The sequence below is a fragment of the Astatotilapia calliptera genome, chromosome 23, assembly GCF_900246225.1.
Source record: "Astatotilapia calliptera chromosome 23, fAstCal1.2, whole genome shotgun sequence".
Lineage (NCBI taxonomy): Eukaryota > Metazoa > Chordata > Actinopteri > Cichliformes > Cichlidae > Astatotilapia > Astatotilapia calliptera.
The window spans coordinates 15,463,240-15,486,903 of NC_039323.1; the positions used below are offsets into that span (position 1 = coordinate 15,463,240).

The following is a 23,664-nucleotide window of genomic DNA, read 5'->3' on the forward strand; positions in this document are numbered from 1 at the left end:
GAATGCACTATTTAGAACCCTGGAAACCTTGGTGTCTGGGTGGATATGCACAAAATGAATGAGTGGATAAGGAGAAGATTTAGGGGGATATGAGACTTACCATGACTTTAACCTTTCTGAGCCTTTTACTTATCACTTTTTATGATAAGCATTTTGTGAATCAAAGGTATTTGGGATTTCAGATAAGGCAAATCCAGATTTCAGCAAAGCTGATAAGTAACTGTACATTGAGACATTAAGCTTAAAACCGGGTAAGTATTGTAACCTGATGAAACATTTGGTAATTCTTTTGGAACCACAGTCAGTCACGAAGATTCACACATGAGACTGGTACGCTGTATAACTTTGTTTGGGGGGGGGGGTTATATTTGCATTAGGTTAGTAGGACGATGAAGCCTCAGCTTTGCCTTCAATAGTAATGTTTAAAGATTTTGTCAAGTTAAGCTGTGTTCCTAAGTACTCTGGTATTGATAGTAGTTTCAGTGCAGTTTATAATTGTTTGCACCACTAAGCTACATAAAGATGGGATCAGATGTGCTGTAAATATGCAATTATGAATAAAAGCATAAAACTGGCAAAAAAAATCCCACAAAACTAAAGAACAACAAATGCGAGCTGTTGAATAAGAATTTACCGTGTACTCTGGATCATGCTCTGAGCCAACGAACTCCACTGTTGTCTAAACACAATTAAACACACATAGCTGAGTCATACTGTTGCAATGGATGACATGTCGCTTTATTTTCATGAACATAGTATAGGGAGGCAATTTAGTGCATATGACTCACTTCTGAAAAAAAAAAAAACATCCCACCACCGTAAATGCTTTTTAAAGCATCAAATGTAAAATAATAACATTGAAAGTCTCCAACTTAAGCAAGATTTCTGACTCTTGAAGGAAGGAAAGGAAGAAAGAAAACAAAATATGCTAAATATCGGAGTTTTGTTCAGTGGCTTAAGTTGGCCTGTTGGCGTACAGTACTGGAGTTATGTAGTAAATTTTTTGGAGAATGTGAAATGCAGTGCACGCATTTCAAGTTCATTAATACAGCCTGCTTGTTCTACTACTTTCGCATTGTAGCGTGGGAGAGGTCCCCACAGGGAAAAAAGAAAAGAGGAAAAAAGTTCGAGTGCTACAGCACACATGTACAACACATAATTTTACAGCATGAAACTAGATTTGGTTTTACTTGACCTTGTTAGTTAGGAATATATTATTATTAAAATCATTATTAAACAAAGTACTTTTAACATTAAACATGTTTAAATATAAACATAATTATCAAGGCTGTTATAGGCTGCTTTCAGAAATCTCTAAGGACACTATTTAGTGCAGTATAAAAAATATGTATCAGTTTCGAATGCACTGTACAGCAGTGCATCAGGAAGTGGTGTTCCACTGATGCACATTCCAGTTTGATACCAGCCTCACCTCCCCCATGATTTAGGCATATATGGCTAAATCATGCAGAAGCACATTCCACAGATCAATCAGTTATTTTGTACACAGACCTGTTCATCCCTCTGCTGAACATCACTGACGGTGCAATATCAAAACAAACCGCTGAACATCCAATATCCAAACAAGTCCTAGGTTGAAAGAAAAAAATCCCAATATTCTGACCCCATCTTTGATATTACACCAAACTTTCATGCTCTGCACAGTTGTACAACTTCATAGGAACTTTTAAAACACTTGACCAAGGCAAGAGATGGTTTAAAAAATAGCTTTTCATGTTTCAGTCTCCACTTTTAAGTGATATAGAGGCCATTAAAGCCAAATATCGATAAATAATCTCTTCCATAAACAGACTGCTGTATCATGAAAAGATTGGTTTCAGTTTTCTGGACAGTCTGTATTTGCAGAACTAAATAAAAATGCTCGGCCTACAGAAAAAAGCTGATGATCTTCCTCAGTAATTGTAACTGGAGCAAACAGCCTCTCATAAATCAGCCCTGCTGAGTCAGCTACTACAACAGTGTGTTTTATTGCCTGCTTACGCAGAATTTAGTTTACTCCTAATACACAGATATGGAGATAAAAAATATTTAAAGCATTAAAATTTTAATGTTCCAGTGGGAGTATAACCAGTAGTCCATTTACAACAGTATGTAGGAGGAAAGTTAAAAATTAGGCTAATGCAATAGCGGTTTCTAGTTACGACCAGCGGTTGTAAAGAAACCTGTGGAGTGGAAGACATGTAGGGCGAAGGTGACAAAACAAACAATCAAAACCATTACTGGGCCCCAGGGTTTGAAGCACTGCAGAGTAGGAAGTTTGGCGTTAAACCAGTAAGTCTCTATTCAGTTATAATAATAATGTATACTTTATTGATCCCTGTGGGAAATTCCTCTATGCATTTAACCCATTCACTCTGTCACTTTACTGTAATCTGATTATTTTTTGCAAGTAACGAGTAAAGATTGCTAGTCCAAAAAAAAAAAAAAAAAATTTTGATTACTGTTACTATCTCGTAAGCACGCTGCGTTACCAAACTGTGATTTTGTTTGTGAGAGCGTCTCATGTCAGTAACGTACGAGTCTGTGGCAGCAACAGACGTGTGTAGATCAACAATGGATAACATGGAGTACGGGAGAGAGTACGACCACGCAGCGTTTAAATTATTTTATTTTATGTGCTGGAAAAGGCAGAAAAGGTTTAAATGTTTAACAAATTTCTTCCAGTTAGAGGCTGTTGCATATAATTTAATTTTTGCTCGATGCAATGTGCATAAAGTTAAAAGAATAAAACAAGTTTTAAAAATAGACTTTTTTATTTGATTACAATTTTAATTTATATGATGAATTATGCAGAAAAAATGAATTGGACTGAAAGGTCTTTTGCTTTATTACATATTCAGGTCGTGTATGATGTTTTAAAAAGTTAACTAAGTAATAAATTACTTTTGAAAATAAGTAATCAGTAAAGTAACTGGATTACTTTCTTGGAGAAGTAATCAGCAATTAGTAACTAATTACTATTTTCAAGTAACTTGACCAACACTGGTAGGCAGCATCCAATTTTAAACCCATTCTGGGAGGTGTAGTTAGATACAGGGAGTGCAGAATTATTAGGCAAATGAGTATTGTGTCCACATCATCCTCTTCATGCATGTTGTCTTACTCCAAGCTGTATAGGCTTGAAAGCCTACTACCAATTAAGCATATTAGGTGATGTGCATCTCTGTAATGAGAAGGGGTGTGGTCTAATGACATCAACACCCAATATCAGGTGTGCATAATTATTAGGCAACGTCCTTTCCTTTGGCAAAATGGGTCAAAAGAAGGACTTGACAGGCTCAGAAAAGTCAAAAATAGTGAGATATCTTGCAGAGGGATGCAGCAGTCTCAAAATTGCAAAGCTTCTGAAGCGTGATCATCGAACAATCAAGCGTTTCATTCAAAATAGTCAACAGGGTCGCAAGAAGCGTGTGGAAAAACCAAGGCGCAAAATAACTGCCCATGAACTGAGAAAAGTCAAGCGTGCAGCTGCCAAGATGCCACTTGCCACCAGTTTGGCCATATTTCAGAGCTGCAACATCACTGGAGTGCCCAAAAGCACAAGGTGTGCAATACTCAGAGACATGGCCAAGGTAAGAAAGGCTGAAAGACGACCACCACTGAACAAGACACACAAGCTGAAACGTCAAGACTGGGCCAAGAAATATCTCAAGACTGGTTTTTCTAAGGTTTTATGGACTGATGAAATGAGAGTGAGTCTTGATGGGCCAGATGGACGGGCCCGTGGCTGGATTGGTAAAGGGCAGAGAGCTCCAGTCCGACTCAGACGCCAGCAAGGTGGAGGTGGAGTACTGGTTTGGGCTGGTATCATCAAAGATGAGCTTGTGGGGCCTTTTCAGGTTGAGGATGGAGTCAAGCTCAACTCCCAGTCCTACTGCCAGTTTCTGGAAGACACCTTCTTCAAGCAGTGGCACAGGAAGAAGTCTGCATCCTTCAAGAAAAACATGATTTTCATGCAGGACAATGCTCCATCACACGCGTCCAAGTACTCCACAGCGTGGCTGGCAAGAAAGGGTATAAAAGAAGAAAAACTAATGACATGGCCTCCTTGTTCACCTGATCTGAACCCCATTGAGAACCTGTGGTCCATCATCAAATGTCAGATTTACAAGGAAGGAAAACAGTACACCTCTCTGAACAGTGTCTGGGAGGCTGTGGTTGCTGCTGCACGCAATGTTGATGGTGAACAGATCAAAACACTGACAGAATCCATGGATGGCAGGCTTTTGAGTGTCCTTGCAAAGAAAGGTGGCTATATTGGTCGCTGATTTGTTTTTGTTTTGTTTTTGAATGTCAGAAATGTATATTTGTGAATGTGGAGATGTTATATTGGTTTCACTGGTAAAAATAAATAATTGAAATGGGTATATATTTGTTTTTTGTTAAGTTGCCTAATAATTATGCACAGTAATAGTCACCTGCACACACAGATATCCCCCTAAAATAGCTAAAACTAAAAACTACTTCCAAAAACATTCAGCTTTGATATTAATGAGTTTTTTGGGTTCATTGAGAACATGGTTGTTGTTAAATAATAAAATTATTCCTCAAAATTCAACTTGCCTAATAATTCTGCACTCCCTGTACTGTGCACTGCCTGAAAACCAAACAACTGTCTAACGGATTTACAAGCATCCTGCTGTGTACTTGAGGTGTTATCAAGTGTTTTGCTAAATGATAACTCTACTCAATGTTTACTGACAACTGTGCACAGAGGACAACTGAATATTTTTTTAAATGTCCATCACAGGATCATGGGGCTTCAACTGGATAAACTATAGGATGAGAGGCAGGTAACACCCTGGACAGGTTGCCAGTCTATGACAGGGCTAACACAGAGAGACAGATGCCATTCACATCTTTAGAATCACTAATTAACATAAACCTACTAACTGCCTGTCTATAGTCTATGGTAGAAAGCTGACACCCCTGGAAAGGAACCACAGACATGGGGAGAACACACAAAAGCCACACAGAAACGCACCCAGATGGTTGGTTTGAACCCAGGACCTTCTTGCTGTGAGGAACTGTGCCACTGTCATATTTTTTATTTATTTTTAAGTTTAACTGCAAAAGTTTTGCCCAACTTTAAAGTCTTCTACACAATTTTTTGGAGGCTCTTGGTAGAGTCCTTTTTCTTTTGTACTGTGCACTAAAGTTAGCATAGAAGACTCTAGAGACTCTGCAAGAAATATATGTAAATTTGGTCAATATTAAAATGTAGTACGGTAAGGGTTTATTGACAAATCACAATTGCAATGTCATTTCCCCAACTTGTTCCTTCTCCTCACTCTCACTGTCTCTCATGTCTACCCTACAGACTTCATTCGTGTCCTCTCACCACCAGTAACTCCCATCTTCAAAGCTGCAAATAAAATTACTTCATGTAAGATGTGTCAGATGGAGATTTGAACAGACACACGCACACTGGTGTGTGTTAGTGTGCTTTAGCTTGCATGACTGTTGCCTGGCATCATCACCACTTGAAGCACCAAGGGGAGTTTGGGCCTGACAGCTGTGCAGGGGAGAGCTGGATGCAGATGTAATATCCTTCTATCATTCCCCATCAGCTTTAGACTTCCAAGAAGGTTGGAGGCACTGACAGGTACTACTGCCACTTAACAAGACTTCACTTACTGTGTTTTACAACCAACACGTACAGGATGAGGAATACCATTTGAAAAGGACCAAATGCCACTGTAGATTGCTGTAATAAAATGGTATTTCTCCTGCTGGAACCAATGATAAATCAAACCTCAATGAGCTCCTGGAGAACTGGTGTTATGAAACTGGAGCAAACTTCAAAGCATCTGGTCAAATAAGCATTAAATGACATGTTTACTGATGTGTATGCAATACAGTCTGTATCTTATTTGCTTTCCTGACAAAATACTTTGGTAAAACTTAATCACACTATGATAATAAAAGCTCCTTGCAAGCAATGGCTCACACAGAATAATTGTGAAATGTTGCAGCTGAAACTTCTACCTGATAATGAATAAACTACTATATATTCTATGTGCATACTATCAGAATACATACATTTGGAGCCCTAGTCAAATATATATATTTGTAGATCTACGAGTTTGTGCAACTATTGCAACTAACGTGTTAATCGGGAATGACAATGAGTGAGCAATGTTAATAAAAGTAAGTAATGTAAGTAAGTTACATTATAGCAGTTCACTCAGTGTTTTCCAAAAAACTTTTTTCCCCGCGTCAATCCGTTTTTACTGAGAGGACATCAAATAAAATGCAGGCTTTTCTGGCAGCTTTGTGAAGATTTGCTGTTGCTGTCAAGTTCGATAAAGTTCCATGATGGCATATAATGCTTGAGTAGAAACCACTGGTTGTTAATACTTTTTTGAGATACCGCTAGTCAGCTTTACTTATTTAATCCACTACAGTATATAGTGAAAGAAAAGAGTTTTCTGATGCAAAAATGAGAGCTAATTAGTGTTAATGTCTTTTGTTTTGTTTGGATTGTGTGCTCTTACTCTCGCTCTTCTTCTAGCAAAGATGCTACATTTACAATGCAGGATATTACAGGACATCAAAGGCTAACTGTCCAATTAAAAACTGCCTTTGCAACTACGCCAACAGACAGGAAACCTACAAGCACAATAAGCAGGTGAAAGAAAACAAAGCCAATACAACAGAGGCTGATTAACTGTGTTTGCTTTTTACCACTAAGAGCTCATTTTCAGAGTCAAAATGGGAAGGAGTCAAATGATGAAAGCAATTATTTTCAGCTGCTTTCCTGAACATAATAAAAGATTTGTATTACAGGATTTGAACAATAAAGTGTGTACTCGCACATAGGTTAAAATGTACAATGAGATAATTATAGCTGTTCCTGGTGCAGTGGGAAAATAAATTAAGGATGAAGCCAGAGAAGCATAATTTGTGGTTGTTACAGAAGATAGATTTCCTGATACCAGTGTTTTTGCAAAAACTCTCTCTCTAAAAATCATTTAGGCAGCACTGCTGTTTATCACAAGTCCACTCCTGTCACAAATTGTGGGAGGGCAGAAGATGCTGCAGCCCTTGTCCTACATTTTTGGAGGACTCTAATTGTCTGCACAAAGTTGCAGTAATGGCCTCCGGTCTAAACAGAGTACATGCCAAAGTCAAGATGAAGATCCTTCTGACTCTATTAATTCTTGCTCTCCCCACCTGAACCTGACTATAGCCCTGAACCAATGATCTGCAGAGATGAGGGGATGTCAGATATTCCTCTCACACCTCAGTGGCCTGTCTGAGTTCTCTTCCAGGTCCCCAAAGCCAAGGCAACTGCCTGATGACACATGTCAAAGATGACTCCCACGCGTAGCCCCGAACAGGATGGTATTTTACATCCAGATTTCTGCACATGGCAGTGAAGAAAAATATGCTGAAGGAGATTTTTGAGCGTATTACATTACATAACAATGAATTATTCAAACAATGTGTTATATAGCTCATCTCAATAACTTTAGTCACGTCATTCTCTCACAGCAGAACATGTTTCTCTGTTTTTGTACATAAAACAGGTTTAAATCTACTCAGACTTCAAAACAAAACAAAAAACGCAAATGTTTTTTAAAAAACATTGTAAAAATATTGCAGGCGGTGAATAACAAAAGGAAGTTTTAGGGAGCACTGTGAGTGCAAAGAGATGAAAACTACCATAGAGTGAAAGAAAAACAGATGTTAAATGAGAAAACAAATGTTCAGCGAGCCACACTTTTGTCATGAACACCACAGCAATGGTGCACAACATCTGGTTGTTTCCCCAACACATTGCCAGCACAGAACTCTGTTTGCTCAGCATATGAGGATGAATGAATGCAATTACAAACACAGTGGATCACACACAGTATAGTGACCTGTTCGGAATATTGAACAAAGTTGGAAACCAAGCAGAGGTTTCTCAGAAATGCACCCACGCAGTTGGAGCCATATGTACCTGCTTTGATTTATTGCCTACATGGGATCAGTATGCACACCTGTATACTTTGTAATCGTCGCCCAACTCGGTTCACTGTTCTAAAGCTTTTAGCTGGAAAACACAAACATTCTCTGTCTCACACATACATAGGCACTCACTTTACTGTGTGTTTATTATTTTCTTTTTCTGTTCGGAGCCTAATGTGGGCAAATAATAATCACTATATTTTAATTGCAAAATCTGCACAGAAAAAGCAGATATATAGATATTAATTCTTTGCCTTTTTATTGTTCTTGTTTTACAGTTTTGTTTGGTTTCATGGATCAGCAAATAGCTACACAGTACACCATCTACTTGGATCAACACAATTTAATGTACTTATCATAAATTAATAACAATGTTTGCCTTAATAATCTTTCAAAAAGAAGAAACATGAAGTATTACAGTTGTTATGCGTACATATGTCTTTTTTTCTCCTACCTGTGGTATGTCATTGATTCATATCACACACATAATTGTAACTGTATTGCCAGTGATGAGACTGAATATTAATTCTAGTCATCAAAGAGGGTTTGAAAATAACAAACTTCAGCACAAAAGCAGCTTGCATATATAGCATTTTATATTGCATATGAAATGAATTTTACCTTCCAGCTACTTTCATGTTCATGACAATGCGCTATTCTTGCCCTTTCCCTCTTGATGTGGGTCGAGACATGCATCACTGACTGCATGACAAAAGTCTCAGATGGGATGTCAATGCACCAGCTAAAAGCTCAGCTAGGGCAAGAATGAGGTTGTGTTCCTTTCAGAGAAAGCATGCCTGTGCCAAGACCTGTCCACCGCCATTAGCAGTGAGGTGATGCCAAAATGAACAATGAGGAACTTGCATGTAACTGGTTTTCCACTGAATATGGACGGTTGGCAGATGGGCTTGATGCTCAATCACATGTTTTCCTAAACCTTGCACGGGGATTGTTGCAGTTATCAGAAGGGCACGATGAGATTATGGCATGGTATGGTACAGTACCAACATACATGAAACCAGTGCTAAGATCAAATTTGTCATTTCGATGACAATTAGGTCCTTTCCACTATTGAAAATTGGCTATTGAATCATTCGGTGAACCCTGTACTTTATTAGCTCTAGTGAAGCCAAACAGCAAAACAAAACCTAACTTTTCCCCCCAAACACAGCTTATAAGTTTGTGGTTGAATGTATGGCCTGTGTTACATGTTTACATTTTTAGGCCAAACAAATGGAAAACACACAATTGCTCATTTTCACTCGAGCTATATTCAGGGCATCCCTGAAAAATATTTTGTTGACCTTTTAATACCAAATGTACTAAACCCCTTGTAATCAGTTAATATTTTTAGCTGCTTGTTTTTTATGCTTACTGCAACTCCCCACCTTTGTTGAAATGCTAGCTCTAAATACAACTGACTGAAGAGAATGTGAAAGTCAGGTCGTATCACAGCTTCACTCCCACCTCTTCAAAATCAGGGCCATTCACCATGACAACACTGATAATATGTAATGGTGGGAAAGCCTAAGAGCAGAACACAATCTGTGTTCAGTGTGTGGGAGAAAAATAAGAGATATGACTAACACAGTGTTTGACAGAATAAAAAGAGATGACATTTACAATTGTTAAAAATAACCGAGGGTAATTTGAGATAAACATTTCCTGTGCACTAAGGTTTTTTTTTTTTGTGGCATTTTGGGCCTCGATTGTCAAAACTGTTGTTGAGGAGAAAAATCCAAACTGACAAAGCAGCTTTTAACTCACTGTTCCCAAGTGCTGATACATAGTGAACTTCTGTTTCCAAGTCTAATGGTGTCCCCTCCTTTACTCTCCATATTGTCTCCTCTCCCTATAAATGTTTCCAGGTCTTTTTCCTACAAACTCTCGGTAATAACAGCTGGTTTAGAGCTTGCTATTTTTGTTGATGTTGACTGTCGTATCTTTATGCTCTTGTTTCTCCTCTTTGCTTCCCCTCACTCCAAACAGTTGCAGTATTTAGCCGCCCTCCCTGAGGCCGTTTCAGATTTTTTTCCAGTCAAAAGTTTTTTTTCTTCTTTCTCAGAGTTTCTCTATATAATACAGTGACGTCTTTATCTTACGATGTAAAGCGCACGGCAACTGCTGTTATATAGGTAGAACTGAATTGATGAAGGATGCCTGCAGATATCAAAAGCCCTTTGAGCAGCAAAATGAAGATGCAATGGAATATAAATAATAAACAGTGTTACTTTTGTACTTTCTTGTACTGAACTGTACTTTTGTCCTACTGAATATTTGACCTTTACCTTCACAGTTAGACGTGTTATTTATAATGTAAACAACAAATTTCATTTTGTATTATCATCTCAGAGTGACACATTTTGGATACATCTTTGTTCTTAGAAGTAGATCTAAATGACTCCTGTTTGTGCTTGTATTTAGGGTGAACTCCACAGGTGTTTTAACTGCTTGGGAGTTGGAAATATGCGCAACGACAGTAAGGTTACAGAGAAATATAGGCGGTTAGAGCCTGCAAAACTTTACTGTGGCAGGAAAATCGCTTTTCATATGAGATCTCTGTAACAAATATTATATAACTCTTGTTATTCCAGCTTGCACTACTCAGAAAATACATATCCATTCATTTCAGTGTGAGGGTGTGGAAGCTAAACTGTCCCATACGAACAGGAATTTATTTAAAATTACTCGTGGGAGAACACTATTAAAGATGTGGTCACGCTGTGAAAGCAGAAATTGGCCATTAGAAGGAAATATAAATCCCGCATATTAAATCAGCATGTCTTGAAAATACATGTAGGTGCATTAAGCATTTGTTGCTTGCAGAAGTTGTACTGTTTCCCACTTTTTGTAATCGTGTTACTGTTCAATATGCCGACATCTGCAAAAAAAGTGAATATGGTAAAACGAGTGTGTTTCAAATGGGTGCTGCAGGGTGGAAGCATTATGTTTAAGTTAGGGAAAGCCCCCCACAGCAACTATCTTTTTTTAAAAGATCTGTATAAATGATTGCATGCCATTAAATGTACATTAGTTTTGCATTTTCTTATATAATCCATGTCCATGTCCTTATATGAATACTTTAATACATCCCATCCCAGGATGTGTGTTCTGTCCATCTGCCTGCCAGTTTAGTTTATGTATTTCCAGTTTAGCCAGTTTCCTGTTTTTGTCATTTAGTAATAAATCTTTGTTTTGAGTCTACAATTTTGGGTCCATCATTCCTCCTATCCTGCCTGCACACAGCTTACACATGACACAAAACACAGGCAATACAGACACTGGTTTATACGAAAGCCAGATTTAAACAATCAATAAAACACTAACACCATTAACACTAATGAATCTTATTTACTTGCAAAGCAGCCCAGGAAAGCAACACAGTAGCTAAATATTAACTCTAATTGGACAGAATATTTGGCTATAATCATATTTAGTGCTAATGTTAGTAGCAGTTTCTCTTCTTTTTGAACATATACCTGGGATAAACACATACTTGAATCTAAAAATAACATACAGTTGTTTTTTAAAAATTTGTAGTTAGTGAATAGTTGACTATTAATTAGTCTCTTATTTCCCCAAAAGCTCACTGACTCCTCACTGACTCTATCAACCATGGTCTGCCATAAAACTTGCAGCTTAGCTGCTGAATAGTCTTTCTCCTTCTCCAGACTGAACAGTCAATCTGAAAGTAATTCGGAACTGTCTTGAGAAAATTCAGTTTCTAAAACATGTTGAGCATTTCTACAAGTGGAGAAATTAACTATAAATGGAAGCTGTGTAGGTTCTTCTGTCTGTCTCAGCTTCCCCAGAGACCCGGTTAAGATATAAAGCAGTAGAGGAAATTTTATTGCCCTCCGATTTTAAATGCTGGAGTTCAATCCAAATGCTATTAAGCCGTTACTAATATATGGATATAGGGTGTTCCCTAACAGAGTCAGGTTTGTTTACAGATAGTTTTTAATTTAATTTAGGTTTTGTCTTTCCTAAACAAACCCAGTGATGCAGATTTCACTCTCCACCACCTATTATTTTCAGGTTGTAAAGGCACCTTGAGGGCAGATAAACATCATGAAGATCTCTCGCACTAATTAAGCTCAAAGTTGCCGTCCTAGCCAGAAGTTCCAAATTTGAGTGGGCCGATAAGCTGAGGCTAAATCACTGTGTTTCCACCCCAAGGCTGTGCAACAAACATCAATACTGCATTTTTAATGGAAATAAATGGGGGCATGCATAATTTGTGAGCACTATGATGTGCATTTGTTCCTTACAAAAGAGACAAGCTATACTGCACTCTGCTTAAGTTTGAAAACGTTCTTCATATTGGCAGTGACACTATATGGGCTGCATATGGTTGTTATCACAGTGTACCACATATGGTCATGTGACATAGCTGGAAAAATGTCTTAAAATGTAAATCGTGTAATGTAATAAAGTCGTTAATTTTAGATCCAGTCCACTTTTTTGTCTTTGTATATATGAACTGCCCTGTGGTAGATCTCCCTCTGACTGCCACTCCAATTTAACAGAGTTTGACAGATGGGGTCCTTACTAGATTTTCTTTAAAAGAAAATTCACACAAACTGAAACAATACTCTTCTCCTTTTGGTTTAATACTTTCCATTATTGTCTCAGTGCATATTGTATATATTAGATTATTTATGTGAAACTAAGGCTGGGATGAAGTAATTACTTCAGTCACACAACTGGTATATATTCATACAGACTTTGTTTCACACGCTAAAACATTAAAGCATGCACTTTAAGTAGTTTGTGTCTGTCGTAAGTTAAAGGTAAATGTACCTTCTCAAAGACAAGTTTTGCTTCTAATGAGGAAATTTTTACTATCAGAAACTAAAATTCTATTAATTCTATTCTATTCTATTCTATTCTATTCTTCTAAAAGACAAGGTGTGACCGTGCCTTGTATTATGGTAGTTCCTCTGATCTCAAGGGACAACGTAGCATGGCATAAAATCAAAGCAATGAGCGTCACAAGAAAAATGGAAATAAAATAATTGGGTCTTTTGGTTTAGACATACCTCTTCTGCTCTAGTCTGTTCAAAGGCAAACTCCATGGTAGGCACGGCCAATTGGTTGGCAAAGAAACCCACATCTCCAGGCAACTGCAGTGAGCTGACGTTGGGTCCAGGGCAGTTTCCGCCACGAATACAACTCAGCAACTGCCTCTAACAAAAAAGAGGAAAGAATAATGGGAATAAAACCATAGTGAGAAGAGAAAATTAATTGGTGGAAAGACTAAGAGGAGAGACAGCAAAGTCTTCAGAGGGAAGTCTCGCCACTCAGAAGTCATTTTGGTAACATGCCAGGCAGATATTTTTTGTCTAACAAGACTGGGCTCTCAACTAAATAAATGTGCAAAGTGCAATAAGTGCACTTTAAATGGTCACTGGGACATGAAAGTGTATAGAATAAAACAAATGTCATTAATCCTCTCAGAGTTGCTACAATTAAGTTAAAAAAAAAAAAGTATACCTGTGCCAAACACGCAGTTTTTATGACCCCAATGCACTCACATTAGTGGAACAAATAATACATCAATACAGGATATGTTTTATGCAAAACACCAGCTTTGGTAATGTGTATAAAAAACACTACTACCCATAAATATCCCATAAATCATCATACCACCACCATAAGCTTGAACCATTCATACGATGATTGGTCCATGTTTTCCTGCTATTTACTTCAAATTCTGATCCTACCATCATGACGACTAACACAAGCAGTTGAGCAAGTTCTGAAGCGCACAGACTGGCACCAACAAAGATGTCACATGTAAAGTAATTTAAAACACTTTTCTTCCTGATGCGTGGTTTGAACTTCAGTAGGTCATTTTGACCATGTGTACATGCCTAAAAGTAGTTAGTTGCTGCCATTGGCTGATTAGATATTTGCATAAACAAGCCATTGAACAGGTGGACCTAATAAAGTTTTTGATGAGTGTATATTGGATTACTAAAACAAAAAAGAAAAGAAAAAAAAAAGCGTATTTAAACCATAGCTCATTTTATTAAGCTCATTAAAACTACAATGTGGTTGCAGGTGCTGAATAATAATGTTTGACTTGTCTTTATTAGGGTACTAAATCAAACAATTTTCCTCAAGTGGTTTCCTTCCACTAACCAATGTTCTACAATTATTGTAACAGCAGCTGCTTCTCTTTCAATAGCAAATAACACGGAAAGCAATAAAACCAGGTGACAAGTCTCATGTTAGTGGTAGTGAACTGTGTCAAAGCTAGAAATGTGCAATTATCTACAATAACAGTCTCATATCATCAGGGCCCCAAGCACAATATTGTATTTAGCAAAACATATACCCATATCTGACAGTTGTCATTAGCTTCAGCCATGAAACTAATATGAATTTAGATATTTTTTAGTGAAAAACTAACTTTTACCTCCGTCTTCCATCGGTGTTCAAGCTGAAATGGCAGTTTATGTTCCAGAAAAGATTTCCAGCTCCAAACACTTTGCAATGTAGAAATATAGTGCAAACATATTCTACATGCGATTTATGTCCAAAAACATGCTTAGCTCATCAACAGAGGTGATTATACTGTAACACAGATACAGTTGTGATAAGATATGCTAAGAAAACAAGATGAAAAATGGTTGTATTTGGATATTTATATTAGGTATGGTGAAAAAATAGGAAAAAGAACAATTGCATATATGATTATTCTTGGATAATTTACAAGTATGTTTTTTTAAATAAAAATTATATAGTCCATAATTCATAATTCTACAACTAATGTAAAACAATAACTGCACACCACTGCTATTATCATTTAAAAAACTTTCAGATAGCACATAACACAAGCCAGAACTTAAAACACTTTAAAACACTTAAAACTTAAAAAAAAATCTGTCCTTAAGCCATAGAGCCTTAATATAGAGCCTTAATATTGTTGACGTACACCATTTGAATAAGGCAGCTAGCACCCTATTCACTCAAAATGTAACTTAAATGATAACTAGAAGCACATAGTTAAAGACCATTAAAATTCTGTATATCTCAGGAACCTGTTTACACAAAGGAACATGTACAAGTCATTCAGTTTTTTGTACGTATATTTAAATCACCTTGCCAGGTATGAAAAAAAGTTTCAAGGCTGACACTAATAAGAATTCTCAAGTACAAGTGTAAATTCTACTAAGTATAGTTTAGCGCTTAGATGGGGGCTGGACGAGGTGAGGGTGTTATTATGGCTAATTGCACAATTCAAGCTTTTGTCACAGTTCACCACTAACATGTGGCTTGTCACCTGGGTTGACTGCTTTCTGGCGTTGCTCATAATTGAAAGAACAACACAGCTGCTGTTGCAGAAATTGTCGAGACTAAAGTGGGTAGCGGAAGGAAACAGAATGCAACAGTCAATCAACTGGAGGCTTATCTCAACTGTCCATATCCTCTGTGCCTGCCTGATGTCACTGTGTTCTTCTGTCACATTGCATTTAATTAGAGTTTCCCTTTTATCAAGGTCTGTCAAGGGGAAAGTGTTCTGGTGTCCAATCATCCCCGCCACTGCCATTGACACAATGTTGTCAACCTTTTCTGTTTTATTCTTTCTAAAGGCAGTGGCTCTCTAAACATTAACTGCTGCTGTGACACATCACCACTCCAGCTGAATGAAGGCCAGTAAATAATACCTCCAACCTTGACTCACAATTAAATTTCCCTTTAATCACACATTTTTTTCTTTTTTTACTTCCACAAAAAGACTGGAAGGACAAGAACATCCACATGAATATCAATATTCATGCAGGGCATTTCATTACCTACTTACGGCTGATTGTGGGAGTTAACAGGGTGGGACTGAATGCTTGTTCATGTGTGTACAATTTAAAACTTGATTGAGAATCATAACAACGAACTTGTACACAGAGGACACAGTTATCACAGTATTGACTTAAGTATTTGGCTTTTCATTTATTGAAAGCCGTGTATTAGTGTAGAATTCAAGCAAAGGTTTATATGTGAAGGCTGTTGGATTAAAGAACACTCCATTTCAGATTTCTTCTTTGTTTTGGAGGAAATTATTCCATGCAATGATAGTCCCTGTGGCTCAGGCAAGGAAGAAAACTTAGAAAAAGTTAAGCTTTATCAACAGAAAATAAATAGACTCTACTACAGCAAAAGCTGGGAAACTGGGAGAGCATCCCTATGTATGAGGCCAATGTGCACTGAGATCTTAAAATGGTCGTGTTAAACTACTTGAGAAGCCTGGACAAATATGTGTTGTTGGACAGATTCTTCTTATAAAGGAAATGCCAGAAAGACTGGTCAGACCGGCCATTGGTCAGTTGAATTCATTTGTTAAATAAATGATTGGCAGTGAATCTTTTGACAGTATTTTTTTTATAGCTGCTTAGTTAAAAATACCTTACTAAAATGAAGTAATAAGACCTAACATTTCTTCTTCCAGAGAAATAATGCTAGACAAGCCTACAGTCAATTACGTGTCTAAGTCTGGTCACTGCTATGCTCACTTTACTACCTTTGAATGCAACTGTCAACCCAGAGAGCTATTGCTATGCCAAGCAGGGAGGACGACAAATTCACCAAGCAGGGTTGGCGACTCTCTTGAGGGGAAACTAGTCTGTCTCTACACTGGAGTTGAAGAAAGTCACTGATTCTGCAACACTGGGGAGGTTTTATATGTGGCCCATTGGAGTAGCTTAAATAGTCTAATGCACAAATGGCCACTTAAAAAAAAAACTACCTCTGTGTAGATGATTGATTATTGGATATTTTCAGTAAGAAGGGAGACTAATTTGACCACATCTGCAATCTTGTTTGATTTGAAACACCTGGATGTATTCCAGAGGGTCCATGCCTGATCTATTTTTGTTTGTGATAACGACTGGCCCATGAAAGATCTCTGCTGAAATTGTCATGGCATATCTGACATGGTAAATTATTTGACAAATGTGTTTTTATTTCAATATAGTCTTATTACAATATGATTTTTTTCACACTGAGACGACTCCTCTGTTGAATTAAGCAGACTAGCCTAGCTGAAGATAATGATTACATATAGGAATATGTTCAGTCTTCAGTTTAACCTGTTGGATGAAATCTGTAGTTGAAATGTCATTCAGTAAAATAAGTTGGTTAGACTACATGTATTTTGTCTTTCCCTTAAAAAAAAATACTTGCAATTAAAGTTGACACACTGACATTTACGTCTAACTATGGATGTGTTCTTACAAAGTAACTAGATTTAGTGGGAAGTCTTTGGCTACACAGCTCAGCTGTGTCCCTATACAAACACTGACTAACAGCAGTACTTCATAAATTCAGGATATGTTTAATTGCCTACAACCTGGCAACAGAATATAAAGCAAATCAGACAACACAAGCGGCTGTTGTCTGACTCTTTTTACATGACCGATAGCATCATGAGTAAGGTACCATCATCCCAGCTGCTTAGCATTGTTGAATGACTGAGTGAAGCAACACAAAATAAAATTAGTAATTATAGCATAAAACTGTTTACCCTAAAAGAAAATATTGCAATATTTCAAATGTATTATGTTACATAATACTGACACTACATATCATGTGCCTCTAGCAGGTTTTTAGGTATTTTTAAAATAACCTAATTAAGTCATAAGTCACCAGATATATGAGTCAAATCTTACTCAACCTGAAGTCATAATGACTGCAGTCTAAACTTGTATAGCTCAGAACCAGAAAAGGGAGACAAACATCCCACTGCTGCAAACATCAGAAGCAGAGACAATAGAAGAAGCTCTAATGTACATAAACTGTAGTTCATTCAACTGCTCTGCAATCAATGCTTTTCCAATGTATAATGTCAATGCTTGAAGTATTAATTAAACTCTATGAACATTTTGAAGCCAATGTACAGATTACACAGAGAACATCTTACTGTTTTCTTCATTCATCAAGTTAAATTCACATTATAACTGTAGATGTGTAAATATAGCTGTCTGCAAATCTTTTTTGTTGTTTGTGCATTATAATGGATCAGTGTTGCTGAGCAAGATATTGAAATGAACTTCATTTGAACTTGATTTGCACAAAATCCTAATTAGAGAACACACTAGCATTACTGAATTTATGGCATTTGACAGACAATGACTTTACATTTATGAGTGGTCACCCATGACACTTAAAAGCCTTACAGGGGGTAGCACTATAGATCTAAAGATGCAAAGTAGTGAGCAGAATTTGGAATACAATAATCTAATTGTGTTTTAATTACAATATTTGCAGATATAACAAAGAATGGATTTAACCATGAGAACTTTAAAGGGACCCAATCTGCATTACATAAAAGCACAGTCTTTGAGTACAACTTTGGCTACAATGTTACACTCTCTGTACTGAAAAAATATATTTTAACATTTTGTGTATTGTTTGTTTGTTGCATTGGATGACAATCTGTCTAAACCTCTTAGCCTTGTTTTGATCAAACTAAGGTTTTAGAAAAATACATGGCTACTTTGAGATTTTTGGATGACCTGAGGTTATGGCATTTACTCAGAACTTTAAAGGTCTGTGAAGTTTTTGAGTCCCAGTAGAAAAAAAGAACTAAGTCGCAATATGGAATTATATAGAGAGGCACACTATCATTCTATCAGCTAGGGAAAAGATTTAAAGTCATGCCATGTACAGCTTCTCTGCTTTTCTCTATTACAAGCAGTCACAGTGCATTAAAAGAGTGTCAGAGGGGGAAAGGGAAACAGACAGTCAGAATGAGAGGAGAGTACTTTAGAGAGGGAATAATAAGATAGGGAGGTATAAAAATTGGGATGCAATGGGAGGACAGACAGAATAAGCAAGTGAACAGGGAGGAAAAGAATGAGAGAGAGCAGAGAGAATGGTTAATTTCAGCCTGTGGTGGAACACCGGGAATCAATATTTAATTTCTTTGTCTGCTATGATAACAGAAGAGTGAAATCATTTTGAGATCTCAGCTTACCACTCAATACCACTCTACCAGTCTACAAAATCCTATGTGCTACAAAGAATGGCTTGCTGGACTTGAACGAAAAAGCTTGAAACTAGATAATCTTTAGGGGTGAGTATATTGAGGCTGTTCTTGCTTGAATAAGGCTGTATTATTGTTAGAGTTTATATTCCACTTTTGTTTTTACCATAAAATCCAACCCAGTTCTACTCTCAGACTGTCACGTGCTGATGCTGTGACAAGTGGGGCAGTTAATGAGACTGGTGTCAAGGCTTTTATGGGATGCATTAGTCTGGAAAACCTGTTGCAGATGGAAGGAGTATTTTAGCCTTTGAAATGGTGTATTTGAACCATTTTCTTTGCCTAAACCTAATCAAGGAAATTTTAGTGCATTGTAGTGTTAACAGTAAATGAAAACAAAAACTCAAAGACAAATGTAAAACTCTTACAGTGGGGCAAAAAAGTATTTAGTCAGCCACCGATTGTGCAAGTTCCCCCACTTAAAATGATGACAGAGGTCAGTAATTTGCACCAGAGGTACACTTCAACTGTGAGAGACAGAATGTGGAAAAAAAAACCCATGAATCCACATGGTAGGATTTGTAAAGAATTTATTCGTAAATTAGGGTGGAAAATAAGTATTTGGTCACCTCAAACAAGGAAAATCTCTGGCTCTCACAGACCTGTAACGTCTTCTGTAAGAAGCTTTTCTGTCCCCCACTCGTTACCTGTATGAATGGCACCTGTTTGAACTCATCATCTGTATAAAAGACACCTGTCCACAGCCTCAAACAGTCAGACTCCAAACTCCGCCATGGCCAAGACCAAAGAGCTTTCGAAGGACACCAGGAAAAGTATTGTAGACCTGCACCAGACTGGGAAGAGTGAATCTACAATAGGCAAGCAGCTTGGTGTGAAAAAATCAACTGTGGGAGCAATCATCAGAAAATGGGAGACATACAAGACCACTGATAATCTCCCTCGATCTGGGGCTCCACGCAAGATCTCATCCCGTGGGGTCAAAATGATCATGAGAACGGTGAGCAAAGATCCCAGAACCACACGGGGGGACCTGGTGAATGACCTGCAGAGAGCTGGGACCAAAGTAACAAAGGTCACCATCAGTAACACACTACAACGGCAGGGAATCAAATCCCGCAGTGCCAGACGTGTCCCGCTGCTGAAGCCAGTGCATGTCCAGGCCCGTCTGAAGTTTGCCAGAGAGCACATGGATGATACAGCAGAGGATTGGGAGAATGTCATGTGGTCAGATGAAACCAAAGTAGAACTTTTTGGTATAAACTCAACTCGTCGTGTTTGGAGGAAGAAGAATAGTGAGTTGCATCCCAAGAACACCATACCTACTGTGAAGCATGGGGGTGGAAACATCATGCTATGGGGCTGTTTTTCTGCCAAGGGGACAGGACGACTGATCCGTGTTAAGGACAGAATGAATGGGGCCATGTATCGTGAGATTTTGAGCCAAAACCTCCTTCCATCAGTGAGAACTTTGAAGATGAAACGAGGCTGGGTCTTCCAACATGACAATGATCCAAAACACACCGCCCGGGCAACAAAGGAGTGGCTCCGTAAGAAGCATTTGAAAGTCCTGGAGTGGCCTAGCCAGTCTCCAGACCTCAACCCCATAGAAAATCTGTGGCGGGAGTTGAAAGTCCGTGTTGCTCGGCGACAGCCCCAAAACATCACTGCTCTCGAGAAGATCTGCATGGAGGAATGGGCCAAAATACCAGCTACTGTGTGTGCAAACCTGGTAAAGACCTATAGTAAACGTTTGACCTCTGTTATTGCCAACAAAGGTTATGTTACAAAGTATTGAATTGTATTTTTGTTATTGACCAAATACTTATTTTCCACCCTGATTTACAAATAAATTCTTTACAAATCCTACCATGTGGATTCATGGATTTTTTTTTCCACATTCTGTCTCTCACAGTTGAAGTGTACCTCTGGTGCAAATTACTGACCTCTGTCATCATTTTAGGTGGGGGAACTTGCACAATCGGTGGCTGACTAAATACTTTTTTGCCCCACTGTAACTCTAACAGCCTTGTCAGGGTGCATATGCTTTCAAGCCTGTTTTGGAAAACCTGGGATTTAATTCAAACGTTTGTCAGTTTTTATTCTTGGGATAATATAATGCTTGCATATGCCGCATGTTGGGAAATAATGGTAAAAGAGAACCATTTTAATGCATCGTAATCTGACAGCAAAGGTACTTCACACTCAGTATCGTTACTTAAAAAACCATCACTTGACCCAGCTGTCTTAGCTAATTATATATAGGCCAATCTCCAACCTCCCTTTTATCTCAAAATTCTTGAAAGAGTAGTTATAAAACAGCTAACCGGTCATCTGCAGAGGAATGGTTTATTCAAAAAGTCTCACTCAGATTTCCAAACTCATCACAATACAAAAACCACATCAGTGAAGGTTACAAATGATCTTCCTGAGAGTGGACTGAGCTTGTCCTGAGAGACCTCAGTGCAATGTTTGATACTGTTGACCATCATATTTTATTAGCAATTAGAGCATGCTGGTGATTTTAAAGGTACTGTGCTAAACTGGGGTGAATCATATCTATCTATTAGACTCCACATGTTTATATAAATGGAGAGTCCTCATCACACACTAAGGGTAATTATGGAGTTCCACAGGTTTCTGTGCTAAGATCTGTTCTTTTTACACTACACATGCTTCCCTTAGACCAGGGGTGTCAAACTCAAATACACAGTGGGCCAAAATTCAAAACTGGAACAAAGTTGCAGGCTAACGTTAATATTTATTGAAATATATTTATTCCTCCAGATATGAGAATGAATCTTTTCTTATGGACTCAAACACGTTTTGCTGAAAAACTGAATATGGAACAAGAAAATTTTAATACTAAACAATATATTTATTAGCTGTATAATACCAGTAGGCCAGCTCTAATAGTAATTTGGTATGGCTTCGCGCGCCAAATGTAATTAGGCTGCGGGCTAAATTTGGCGCGCGGGCCAGAGTTTGACACCTATGCCTTAGACAGTATCATCAAAAGGCATAGCATACATTTTCACTGCTATACAGATGATTCCCAACCTTATCTATCAATGAAGCCAGATAACAAACACTAGTTAGTTAAACTACAGGAATATCTTAAAAAATAAAGACCTTGATGATGATGTTTTTGGCTTCTTTTTTGACCAGGATATATATCTTTCAATACCATATTAAACAAATATGTAGGATTGCTTTATTCCATTTCTTCCAGTATATCTAAAATTAGAAACATCCTGTTACCAAAATGTCGTAACATTTGGTAAACACTGACTTAAATTGCTAGTTGATCCAAAATGTCCAGCAAAAGTACTGACAGGGACTAGAACATGACTATTTTTCTTCTCACTAAACATTGGATCTGGCATCCAGTCTTTAGTGGGAAGCAGAATAGACGTGCAGATCACGTCTATATTGGGTTTGTTGGTCCATGACCAATTCTGGAGATCTACCAATTTGGACGTCCAACCATGACCCAACTTAGATATCTATATGACGTTCAACATTTGAACTTTGGGTTGGATAATGTTTTTTGATGTCATGTGGTTGTCTATGACAGGTGCAGGTAGTTTACATGGTTAATAAATGTATTTTTTTAAACAACAAATAGCAACATTGCTGTTATACATATGAATATGGATTATTTATAAATAAACACAATTTATTATATGTTAGTCTATTGATTTACTCAGTACATGTGGGATTTTTTTGTGTGTTATTTTAATTATCCTGTTTTTCTTTAACTGGTTCATTTATTTTAAATAATCAACTTATTTCTTTGTAACCAGGTTAGAACTGTCATTTCTTAAAATTTGTTAAAATAGAATTAAAAAAAAAACGTTGAAAGGCATGTTAAAATGTAAAGAACTAATGGATAAATTATTTAGAAAAATTCTTCGAATCCTTTTTAAGGAGTAAATATGTTTAAGAAGTTTAAAAGAGCATTTGCATTATATAGTTCATTATTATTTTAGTGAGGCTGGCATCCTGTTGTATTGTGAAGAGCTTTGTAAGAGGGAGTGAATGTGGTTGTGATCAGTAGCAGGACTACGAGACGTTTGTACTAGTGTGTATGTATGAACTTGACTATCTGCTTGACAGTCTTTGTTGATGTGCACATTGTGCAAGCTGTCTGTGAGAAGCTAGGGACATTTCTGCTTGAAATCCACCATGCAGCTGCTCACTTTTTTATTTAGCTCAAGAGCACACAACATCTTAGAGATGTCTACTGATCACTCTGCATTCCTTCACACATACTGTTTCTGTACAGAAAACATAAAAACGAGAGGGGCCTGATTATTCAAGAACTTCTATGAGATGGATTTTAAATTTGATTCTGCATTTAACAGGGAACCAACGATGAGAACCCACTGTGCAAAGTGACATCGGAGTGATGTGTTTTATAAATCATTTTTGGACGTCTACGTTTGACGTTGAAAAGACATTCACAATGACCGAATTTGGACTATAAATAACCCGTACACTGAGATCCCAGGGATATCAACACTAGGAGTTCAGCAGACATTGAAAAAAAGGACATTGCCTGGTGATACTAAACAACCCCTTCAGTGGATCAAAACTGTACGTCCAAAAATGTCTTGTAAAACACATCACTCCGAAGTCACTTTGCGCAGTGGGTTCTCATCGTTGGTTCCCTGTTAAAT

The 23,664-nt window shown here is 37.6% G+C and overlaps 1 protein-coding gene across 4 annotated transcripts in view; it reads right to left on the minus strand.

Annotated features, from left to right (window-relative positions):
* naaladl2 (N-acetylated alpha-linked acidic dipeptidase like 2) overlaps positions 1-23,664 on the minus strand; it is a 568,261-nt gene that overhangs the window by 116,683 nt on the left and 427,914 nt on the right. For all 4 annotated transcript variants that reach the window (XM_026159034.1, XM_026159033.1, XM_026159032.1 and 1 more), the window contains one exon: positions 13,020-13,166. In XM_026159034.1, the coding sequence (XP_026014819.1) occupies positions 13,020-13,166 (147 nt within the window). The remainder of the gene's footprint in view (positions 1-13,019; positions 13,167-23,664) is intronic.